The sequence below is a fragment of the Schistocerca americana genome, unplaced genomic scaffold (assembly GCF_021461395.2).
Source record: "Schistocerca americana isolate TAMUIC-IGC-003095 unplaced genomic scaffold, iqSchAmer2.1 HiC_scaffold_72, whole genome shotgun sequence".
Lineage (NCBI taxonomy): Eukaryota > Metazoa > Arthropoda > Insecta > Orthoptera > Acrididae > Schistocerca > Schistocerca americana.
The window spans coordinates 458,803-471,201 of NW_025726478.1; the positions used below are offsets into that span (position 1 = coordinate 458,803).

At 39.8% G+C, this 12,399-nt stretch overlaps 1 protein-coding gene across 2 annotated transcripts in view; it reads right to left on the reverse strand.

The window, feature by feature from the left end:
• Positions 1-2,122: 2,122 nt before the first annotated feature.
• LOC124589660 (zinc finger protein ZPR1-like) overlaps positions 2,123-12,399 on the reverse strand; it is a 68,089-nt gene continuing 57,812 nt past the window's right edge. For both annotated transcript variants that reach the window (XM_047131573.1, XM_047131574.1), the window contains 3 exons: positions 8,493-8,653; positions 4,091-4,354; positions 2,123-2,321 (listed from right to left, as the gene is read on the reverse strand). In XM_047131573.1, the coding sequence (XP_046987529.1) occupies positions 2,199-2,321; positions 4,091-4,354; positions 8,493-8,653 (548 nt within the window). In that variant the 3' untranslated portion in view covers positions 2,123-2,198. The remainder of the gene's footprint in view (positions 2,322-4,090; positions 4,355-8,492; positions 8,654-12,399) is intronic.

The window sequence follows — 12,399 nt, forward strand, 5'->3', positions numbered from 1 at the left end:
AGAACTTACATACAAGTGCACTGAGATTTTCCGTGAAGTTTTCTTTTACAGGAGGTGAAGAGTCTGGTGGGTGATAGAAGGATCAAGTTATCATTTTCTGCCCCCCCCCCCCCCCCCCTCGATACTGAGTCTTGAACAAAAAATCACATATGCAGCTTCAATTTCTATCTACGTGAATATGAGTTTTTTGTCCACTGCAACAAATACACCACTTCCATTTCCCATTTGCCTATCCTTTCAATATACACTTAAATTTTCACAGGAATCTCACTGCTATCAATTTCAAGTTTCAACCTGCTTTATGTGCCTAGTATTACTTGAGATTCACTGCTTTTCAGGAGTACTGCAAACTCTTGCACTTTTGTTTCGAATGCTTCGGCAGTTTATCTCCTGTGGGAGGCATGTCTTCTGATCTTGCACTGTTATTTCTGGGTTTCCTGCAGCCATTGTTATCTAGATTGGATGTAGAGTTGCCTAACCTAAGACACCTTTAGTGGATCACACACACAGTCAACTACCTGAGTAGCTGCCTCTGAAGTGTAGTGCACACCTCACCTATTTAGGGGGACCCTACAGTTCTCAACCCTATAGTGGACATCCAGGAAGTCACAGCCTAGATTGTGAAGTCGCAGCCTAGATTGTCACAGAACTTTCGAAGTATCTGGTTCAATCCTTTCACTCAACTCAGAATGAAAGGGCCACAAACAGTTCTGGAGACTATGCTGAAAATTCTGAGCTTTGTTGAAACTCCACATGCACGCATAGTCTTCTCAGCCTTCTCTGCCAGTCTCTGAAATGACCCAAGAATGACTTTGAAGCCCAGACAACAGGTATCATTTGTTCCAACATGCGCCACAATCTGCAGTTGGTTGTAACCTGTTCCATCAATGCCCACTGAAATAGCCTCTTCAATACGTTGATTGAGATCCCTACACATACACACTGAGTACACTTTGTGTTCTTTCCTGTCCCTTGTTGCCATTTCTCTCAGAGGTACCATCATTTGCAGAACATACGGATTGCCGACGATTAAGATTAATACACCACCACCCTTTTGCACTTGCCTCATCTTGACACAAAAAAAAAAAAAAAAAAAAAAAATAATAATAAGTTTCCCCAAAACAGGTGAAGTGAGTCCCACTGGCTCAGTTTCAGTTTCAGTGAAAGACAGCATCTCAAACTTGTTGGTTAAAGGGATCGGTACAACACCCTGAGTCCTGCCTGGCACCGTCCACTCTCTACATGATGCCTGGATCTACCATTGACATGCCTTGTGGATGGCTCCCTGTAGGTGAAGCTCATCATCACCAGTACTGGAGCAGCAGTACAAAATGCGGAAGTCGTCTGCATACAGAGGAGGTGAGACGGAAGGCCCGACAGCTGCTGCTAGACTGTTAATGGCCACAAAAAATAGAGAGACACTCAATACAGAGCCCTGCGGGACTCCATTTTCCTGGATATGGATGGAACTATGGGAGGCACCAACTTGGACCTGGAAAGTACAGAGCAACAGGAAGTTTTAGATAAAAATTTGGAGTGGGGCCTGGAGACCTCACTCATAAAATGTGGCAAGGATATGATGTCACCAGGTTGCGTTGTATGCTTTACGTAAGTCGAAAAAGACGGCAGCCAGGTGTTGGTGTCTGGAAAATGCTGTTTGGATGGCAGACTCGAGGGACACAAGATTATCAGTTGTAGAGCGACCCTGGCGGAAGCTGCACTGACATGGAGCCAGTAGGCCACGTGACTCCAGGACCCAACCCAACCACCGACACACCATGTGTTCCAGCAGCTTACAAAGAAAGTTGGTGAGGCTGATGGGCCGATAGGTATCCACATGAAGTGGGTTTTTACCGGGTTTGAGCACCGGAATGATGGCGCTCTCCCGCCATTGTGATGGAAGGACGTCACCGCACCAGATCCGGTTGAAGATGACAAGGATACGTCGCTTGTAGTCAGATGAGAGATGTTTGATCATCTGGCTGTGGATCCGATCAGGCCCAGAGTTAGTTTTTTCTTCTAACTCGGTGCGAAAGAGACAACTACTGCTGTCCCTTGTTTGTGTACCTAACGCTCGTTACAGTCACAGCCATGTTAATTGCAGTGTGTTACAAGAGGAAAAAAAATTTATGAACAAATTTATTCAGTAACTAATACATAAAAAACAATTATTACATAAAATGTAAAGTTTTGACTCTTCAATCTTGTTCATAGTTCTCTGTTTTCATATCATTCAGTCCCAGTTCTTCATTCTGCTCAAATGATCTTTCGTAGTAAGTTATTTTAAGCCCGTGGTCTTCGCCACAATCATCTGTTAGGTTCTGAAACATCAGTGATTGTCAAATTAGTTTTCGTTTTTCTGCCACATATCAGTAAGCACTAAGACAAAATAATGTTATGTATGGTATATTTTACTTGTTTAATAACATTTCTTATGGAAATGTGATTGAAGCAGAACCGGCACATACAAAAATTTAGAAATAGCCAAATCTTGAACTGTGAGACCTTTCAAAAATTCATCATTAGAATAAAGGACGAAGAAAACTCACTCCAAGCATTGAATAAGGAGAAAAAAGGGATGCAGAGAATCTGAAGAAAGGAAAAGTAAACTAATCTGTTCAAATTCGCTCACAATGTCTATGACTGATATGATTATTCCTATTATCTGGTTAGTTTTACTTTTTTATGTTTATCTATTTATAATTTAGTGTTACTTTTATCATAGTTACTTCTTTGTCAGCGTTCTGACACGATCTCCATTTCGTAATTGTACTGGTAATTTTTTCCATGACTTCATTCTCTTTTTTATCTGAATCTTTGCTAATATCTCACATTTCTACCTTTTTGTCTGCCATGTCCCTAACTATTGGCCACTTCCAGCACTTATCAAACATTACATTCTCATTCTGAACCGCATTCCACAGTACATTTGTTCCAGTCTTAAACATTTGAACACCACTGCTAATTTGCATTTTTATATTGTATTTCTCCAGTCATTCCTTTTCTTTGGCATTATCTCCTGAATGTGCAAACTTTCAAAACACAATTCTTCAAAAAAATGGTTCAAACGGTTCTGAGCACTATGGGACTTAACATCTGAGGTCATCAGTTCCCCAGAACGTAGAACTACTTACACCTAACTAACCTAAGAAAATCACACACATCCATGCCTGAGGCAGGATTTAAACTTGCGACCGGAGTGGTCGCTCGGTTCCAGACTGAAGCGCCTAGAACTGCTCGGCCACACCAGCCGGCAAAGTACCATTCTTCACCCTCCGCAAAACTCATTTCCAATTCCAAATCACAGTAACAAATTCTCACCCTATACTGTGGGTTCTTTATCAGCACTTATCATCCAGTTTCCATACCAATCACATTTCGCCCCTCAAACATCTCCCACTTTCCCCACTGCCTGTAACTACCAAACTAAACTACATTAAACTGAAATTCAATAGCAGACAGGCAAAAAAAGAGCAACAAGAAAATTCAATTTCTCACACTAGTGTCCTAATAGTAAAGGTTTCTACACTTTTGAAGGAAGTTCCTCTCCAGGTTTACAATGTTCTAAAGTAAAAGTGCTTTAATATTTTAAATCAACTGTAATAAACCTTTTTATGTGATCCACTAATAACTGAAAGGTTCTGATTCAATACAGCACTGAAATCTTCTTAAGAGACATTCTAACTACAAGTTAAATATATAAGCTAACTGGGTGCAAAAGCAAATTTAATATAAAGCTTCTCTTGGGTTTTGGAGCTTTTAGATACTGAAATTTCAAGTACGCTAAAATAGTTTAATATTTCAATTTTTGCTCCACAAATATGCAGAAATGGTAGCTCACTCTATGTAACTAGTAATGAAATGACCATGGTAAACCATGCCCATTTGGTAATATTCCAAGACTTTAGTATACATAACCTCCATCCTCCACAAAGTATTGCCAACTCCCAGAATACCTATCAGTCAAGATACTGCACCACATCTGTCCACATCTTCACAGTCTCCTATCATGAATCTCTTTTCTATTATAACATGGGAACAACAGAACTTTGGAAACTGACATTGTTATCGTAGTGCATGAGCTTCATACCTGAATATAACTGTTTCCAGCAGGATCGTCTAGAACCAAAGTAGCAGATTCTTTGCAGTTTAGCACACAGTCGAGTCGGGCAAGAAAAGCAGAGAGCTTCTCTGAGGTTTCAGGAGTCACACTGTCGCCGAACATTGCTCCGCGTTCAGCCAGCTGCTCCTTCATTGCGACAAGTATCCCTTCCACAGTCGTGAAGCGACCTCCCAATGCCGCCGGGCCCACATCAACGTCAAGCTCTGGCAAGATTAAAGAACACGTTTCTGACTGTGGAACAAAAAAAGAAATTATCGGATAAATACAAAAACACCATTATGACATTTTGTATGCTAGGGTGGTAGGATGCTGCTAAACTATTTCATTTCTTACAGTCAGTGCACATAACGTCTAATAATTGGGAGCTCCACAGTTCCATAGTACTGTACCAATAAAAACAGAAGAGCTGCCCTTGCTGTGATCATTTTCATGACATGCCCGTGATGTTATCTATATAGCCAAAGTAAATCGGGGAAGATCAGTTTGGATTCCGCAGAAATGTTGGAACATGTGAGGCAATACTGAACCTACGACTTATCTTATAAAATAGATTAAGGAAAGGCAAACCTAGAGCGAAAGGCTATTTACAATTTGTACAGAAACCAGATGGCAGTTATAAGTGTCGAGGGACATGAAAGGGAAGCAGTGGTTCAAAAATGGCTCTGAGCACTATGGGACTCAACTGCTGAGGTCATTAGTCCCCTAGAACTTAGAACTAGTTAAACCTAACTAACCTAATGACATCACACACATCCATGCCCGAGGCAGGATTCGAACCTGCGACCGTAGCGGTCTTGCGGTTCCAGACTGCAGCGCCTTTAACCGCACGGCCACTTCGGCCGGCGGAAGCAGTGGTTGGGAAGGGAGTGAGACAGGGTTGTAGCCTCTCCCCGAACGTTATTCGATCTGTATATTGAGCAAGCAGTAAAGGAAACAAAAGAAAAGTTCGGAGTACGTATCGAAATCCATGGAGAAGAAATAAAAACGTTGAGGTTCGCCGATGACATTGTAATTCTGTCAGAGACAGCAAAGGACTTGGAAGAGCAGTTGAACGGAATGGACAGTGTCTTGAAAGGAGGGTGTAAGATGAACATTAACAAAAGCAAAACAAGGATAATGGAATGTAGTTGAATTAAGTCGGGTGATGCTGAGGGAATTAGATTAGGAAATGAGACGCTTAAAGTAGTAAATGAGTATTGCTATTTGGGGAGCAAAATAACTGATGATGGTCGAAATAGAGAGGATATAAAATGTGGACTGGCAATGGCAAGGAAAGCGTTTCTGAAGAAGAGAAATTTGTTAACATCGAGTATAGATTTAAGTGTCAGGAAGTCGTTTCTGAAAGTATTTGTATGGAGTGTAGCCATGTATGGAAGTGGAAAATGGACGATAAATAGTTTGGACAAGAGGAGAATAGAAGCTTTTGAAATGTGGTGCTACAGAAGAATGCTGAAGATTAGATGGGTAGATCACATAACTAATGAGGAGGTTTTGTATAGAATTGGGGAGAAGAGGAGTTTGTGGCAGAACTTGACAAGAAGAAGGGACCGGTTGGTGGGACATGTTCTGAGGCATCAAGGGATCACAAATTTAGCATTGGAGGGCAGCGTGGAGGGTAAAAATTGTAGAGGGAGACCAAGAGATGAATACACTAAGCAGATTCAGAAGGATGTAGGTTGCAGTAAGTACTGGGAGATGAAGAAGCTTGCACAGGATAGAGTAGCATGAGAAGCTGCATCAAACCAGTCTAAGGACTGAAGACGACAACAACAAATAAAATAAATCATTTTATTAAGACAGAATTACTGACGGCACACATTAGAGACTGTGCAAGACACAGAACAACCACAGAATGGCAGCAACTGGATAGAGATTGTAGAAGAGTGATGGACCACGGATGATCAGTATTTGTTTTCAGTTTCAAAATGGAAACTGGTACGGCATCACGAGGTCTGGCTCTTCGGTGAGGAAAATAAGGTGCAGCTGAAGTGTGGCAATTCACAGAAGGTTATCGAGTCTGTTCAGGTAGGAGTTAGTGGATTATCACAACTCAAAAGTGATACAATAAGTGAGATATCAGTTTAGACTTATGGTATTCAGCAACAAGTTGTCATATAAACTTGAGGCACACCATCATGACAGACTGTGAAGCACATTATGCGTAACTTTGTGGGTGACTTATGATCATTGCAGCATGTGACAGATAAAGATGTCAATGCTGGGAATGACGACAAAATTTGGCACAGAAACAGCTAAGTAAAAAAGCTGTGCTATTTATGCATTTATTTATATACAAACGAAAACTTCGGAATTTCCTTTAAGAGAAACAATGTTTGAACAATTTGTGCGACAATTTGGTTTTCTACATACACATACTTCACTTATTTGTGTGCCAATTTGGTATTCTGCAGTCACATTCTGTTTGCAGTGTTCATGCAAAATCTTTTCGACTGTTATTAAATGTTTGTACAGTGATATATTGCGAAATTTCGAACATTAGTGAGTGCCACAATAAACACCACCTGTTATCGACAATTGTAGACCTAAATTTGTGATCTTTCTTTCAGAAGAGAAGGCCTATACTTGTTCAGACAGTAGTTCTCTAATTTAATTGTATAAGTACATGAGAAATAAGTCATTTTTGAGACTTTTCGGACACTTACGAAAACATATTTTTGTTTAAAAAACTAAATTTTTGAAAGTTACCAGTACAAGAGTTTTTGAATAACTTTATTTCACAGCAAATCAACATTTGTGACTCACAGTTGCTTCCAAAGAATGGATCACACTCAAATTCATTACATATCAACTCAAACAAACATGCATTTTTGAGAATTTTTGGACATCATCATTGTCCTGTGCATAATCTAATTTCTAGTAAATCAGCATTTGTGATTTACTTACTGTAGCAGACATTCTAATTAAAATATGGTGTTACATATAGTTTTCCCTTAAAAAAGGAGTACATATTTTCTACATTTAACTGTAAATTAACTGCATTTTCTTGTTAGCTAATAACTATAACCAACCTCAAAAAGTTTTAGGAACTTAGTAATTTTTAGCACAGGTTTTTCTGTTGCCTTATCAGAAATCTTGTTTTGTGTATTTGTTACAATTGTGATAGGGAATTAGTAATTTTTTCGGCTTGACAAATGTAAAAAATAATCAGCAGGTTTAAAGTTACGTGTTCACTGTCCTGCACCAGCCAAAATGCAGCCCCACTGTGAATGCTGTTCTCTAACACGGGATGAGTTGACTGAAGTTTGAAAGCAGTTGGAAATTGCCTCGGCTACTGTCAAATGATTGGCACCTGCTGGCAAATCAGTGTGTCGGAAGAGCTCCCAAGAGTCGTGTACCAGTGGTACCAGTACCGAAGGTATCTAAAGTACTATTCTCTCCTGTGGAACCCATCTCCTCCGCAGGAAGTACAGGACCTGTCTTTACTCATCGACTTGACTGTGAGTGGCGTGTCAATGGTAGATCTAGGAGTACTGTACAGGGTGGGTGGGGATCAGGGATGATGCAGGGTGTTGTACTGATCCCCCAAACCGACAAGGTCTGTCACTGAAACTGAAACTGAAACTGAGCCAGTGGGACTCACTTCACTTGTTTTGGGAAACATGTTTTCTCTGGTGTCAGGAGGCCAACGCAAAAGGATATAGGTCTATTAATTCTCAGCAGTTCAAATGCACAGTGAATGATGGTACCCATTAGGGAACCGAAGACGACTATCCGCCTTCCCCACAACTGCCATTACATGCTTGTCCCACTTCATATCGCTCTGCAGTGTTACGCCCAAATATTTAATCGACGTGACTGTGTCAAGCGCTACACTACTAATGGAGTATTCAAACATTACACAATTCTTTTTCCTATTCATCTGCATTAATTTACATTTATCTAAATTTAGAGCTAGCTGCCATTCTTTACTAAAGTACAAATTTTGAAAAAAGAATAAATAAGTTAACCAAACCCAAAAGTAGGGGCTTCACTTTAATTTGCCAAAAGTGTGTGAGAAGAAAGGAAAGTAAGAAATCTGATTCAGAAGCTAAGAAATAGTCATGTCAACATAAAGCCTTCACATTGGGATCAATGGAGTCTCGAGATGAGATAGTCAGAGGAGTAGGAGGAGTAGTAGTAGTAGTAGTAGTAGTAGTAGTCTGGGAGGAAAAAAGAGAAAAATTCTACAACAACTCAGAGCACACAAATCCGCAAAATAGTCATGGCTCCTCTGGCAGTTCAGTGTATGCTGTAACCTTCACTACAAAGACATTTCATTGATTGTAACTACAAAGAATAACGTGCAGTATGTCAAGCCAAAATGAACATTATCTTAATATAATGAATAAAAATTATGCAAGACAATTACCTTTAGCAAATCTCTAGTGAGGTCTTTGGGTGAAGAAATAGTTACTTCTATACGAACACCTTTTGGTTCAATAGCACTTCCTGATTTCACTTCGTTGGTGCGATGCCCACAGCTTTCACAATTTGTGGCCATTATGATGACCTCCTTAAAATGAGGAATTTATGATTTTTGTTAAGGAGATATCAAAGCCTTTTAGCCAAAAGTATACCTGTGAAATTCAAAACTCTCTTCAAATTTCTCACCTATTGAAACCATGGTTCCACAATATAAGATAGAGCATATTCTGTGGCACCTTGAGCACTTAATATATGTTTACCAAAGGCAATTAACATACTGATGTTTCAGGACAATGTTAATAATGAGCTTACGTGAGTCCCACCAGCAAAATAAATTATTGTTGTTGTTGATGTTGTTGTTGTCTTCACTCCAGAGACTGGTTTGATGCAGCTCTCCATGCTACTCTATCCTGTGCAAGCCTCTTCATCTCCCAGTACCTACTGCAACCTACATCCTTCTGAATCTGTATAGTGTATTCATCTCTTGGTCTCCCTCTACGATTTTTACCCTCCACACTGCCCTCCAATGCTAAATTTGTGATCCCTTGATGCCTCAGAACATGTCCTACCAACCGGTCCCTTCTTCTTGTCAAGTATCTGAAGATCTGATTGACTGAATATCTGAAGTCATGTTAGCAAGTGATTTGATTGGTGATACCAATGAACAACATGGTACAGTAATGGACTACTTCTACTGCTGTGACACACTGCTGCAATGATTCTTGTTCTTAGCCTAAATCTTGGTAGAGGCTATACATTTAACTTTTAAAGATTCTGCACAGAATACCAGAAGGTTTTTGAATGAACATTCTTGAAGAATTAGAAACTATATGTATACGAGAAAATATCCACAATAAATATTAAACAAACACACAAAATGCAAACACAAGTACTATCTCAAAAATTTCATTGAACTTTTAGAAAATGAAAATGGATAAATTGGAAGTAACATAAGCAACAAATAAAGACAATCATAAAAAATTCCAGTTAATAAAATAATATCGCTGTTCATTTGCACAATCTTTGTAAATATATAGCGTTGTAAGAGTGGAACTATCAAACTGCTGTCATGTGGTAATTAACATTTTATTTTCAACATTGTTACATCATTTACCATCTTATTAAAGCAGTAACAAAGCAGTAACAATTATAAAAGAGTCCACATAACGTGGACATCACATCAATCTAGATCTGAGTATAATACAGGTGTTTTAATATAAATGACATTGGTATGCATACCTGTTCTCACCAAAATTGTAATTGCAGGTACTTGAAAACAGCGATAAAGCCGAAACAGTCTGTCATAAATAAAGATTACTTATTATAAGCAGCTATTTGGTGAATCTACTCTAATAATCGTGTCATTAACAGAAATATATTATGCTGCTGGCCCTAAAGACGAAAAATTGTTGACAATATCAACTAGAAAGAGAGAGATAATTACTGAAGAAAATGGCAGGCCCTAAAAGAGATGGTCAGAGATGGCTATGAAGACCTAGGGTTGGTTCAAACGGCTCTGAGCACTATGGGACTCAACATCTGAGGTCATCAGTCCCCTAGAACTTAGAACTACTTAAACCTAACTAACATAAGGACATCACACACATCCATGCCCGAGGCAGGATTCGAACGCGCGACCGCTACGGTAGCGCCTAGAACCGCTCGGCCACACCGGCCGGCGAAGATCTAGGGAATAACTGTACTGGAACATGACATCAGGAGCAATCGGACTGGAAAGGGCAAGGTTTGCATGACATGTAATACAGACAGAATGGTGAAAAGAGTATGGGAAGCAACAGCAAGCACAGGAAACAATTTGGTTGCTTTGGTAAGTAATGGAGATCAAGGTGATAGAAAAGTACACACCAACCAATAAGCTGGTGACTGACAACAGGGAAGGATACAGGAAAGGTATAGTGTGTCGCCAGTGGAACAGACACAATAAGCGGAAACTAAAGATGTCAGAATACTGGTGAAAGAGCAGTAGAGAAAAGATGAACATGCTCTGAGAAAATGTAATCTGTGGTGCCACCGCCAGACACCACACTTGCTAGGTGGTAGCATTTAAATCGGCGGCGGTCCGTTAGTATATGTCGGGCCCGCGTGTCGCCACTATCAGTGATTGAGACCGAGCGCCACCACACGGCAGGTCTAGAGACACTTCCTAGCACTCGCCCCAGTTGTACAGCCGACTTTGCTAGCGATGGTTCACTGTCTACATACGCTCTCATTTGCCGAGACGACAGTTTAGCATAGCCTTCAACTACGTCATTTGCTACGACCTAGCAAGGCGCCATATTCAGTTACTATGAATGTATTCTGAACAGATAATATTGTGAATCATGTACCATCAAGAGCGACGTTCATCATTAATGGATTAAAGTTAAGTATCAAACTAAGCACGCCCACCTTCTGAATGCTAATTCCTTGTCATGTTCCAGACCTCACGTCAGTATAGTCCCTCCCTCCTCACGCCAGCCTGCGTGAGCTACAACACGTGCATTTCGGCCTCCTCTAGTAACACGGTGTTGACTCTTCAGCCAACACAACATAATCCATGAGAGCTGACCTGTAGTTCCACAGAGGGCGTAATGCAAGAGGCAGAAGAAGAAGAAGAAGAAGAAGAAGAAGTGTTTTCCCAGCAATGTTTGGTTTTTCTGTTCGATTAATTAACTAATCTGACTGTAAATGGTTACATATTCTCTCTAACAGTGCAACATAACAGAAGTTGGATGAAATTTTGTGTATATATTTGGTTTCGCAGCTCTATGTAAAGGTTTTTAACTACCGCTACCAGTCACAAACTTTGTTAACTAATGTATTATTTATTTATTGTGCGGCATGTTTCGAGGGTATAGCTCATCATCAGGCTATATGGCAATACAAAAACAATTTCACAATAGGATCATGCAGATGTTAAACAGTCTTTTCATAAATGCTGTGGCTATCCTGTGGCAGAAGAATAAACCTAGTAAGAGGTGAGGTGATGTCACTTTGTAGGCTGGACTGATGTTCGCATGGAAATCTTTTGTAACAGTCGCTCACTTTGTTCTAATGGCGTGGCAGTCTCGTTGTGACGAGATGGAGTGTTTCCACTTCTGTGGTTCTCTTGGCTTTCTTAATCACTGTTCACAAATTTTCAAAAATGTACCAGTAACTTGGAAATACAATCACAAAAACAAATCTGTAGTGCACTGGGCAAGATAGCTGGTTTCGATTTGACGATCGATCTGTCAATCTATGTCATGTCGGATGTTTACAATGTCTTCTGCACGTCTCGTTATCATACCACAGATGTAAGTTGGCAAAATACATTACAAATTGAGCACGTGTTACAATATTATTGTACAAATGATGATATAAGAACAATTTATTTTAAACATTTCTAAGCTATTGCTAAGCTAAGCTATTGTCAAATGAATGTGATGTTATGTATCTTTTATTCTAAGAGTACTTTAGTTAAATTGGAAAAGAAATGTGGATTTTTGAAGTCTGTCATTTCATTCAGCATCTCGTTATTCCCCATGTAGCCATGGATTAATATTTCCATTTCTTCCAATATGCCTATTTTCCAGCTCTTTTCTAAATTATTATGTTGTTGTTGTTGTTGTTGTTGTGGTCTTCAGTCCTGAGACTGGTTTGATGCAGCTCTCCATGCTACTCTATCCAGTGCAAGCTGCTTCTGATCCCTTGATGCCTCAGAACTTGTCCTACCAATCGATCCCTTCTTCTAGTCAAGTTGTATCACAAACTCCTCCCCAATTCTATTCAATACCTCCTCATTGGTTATGTGATCTACCCACCTAATCTTCAGCATTCTTCTGTAGCACCACATTTCAAAAGCTTCTATT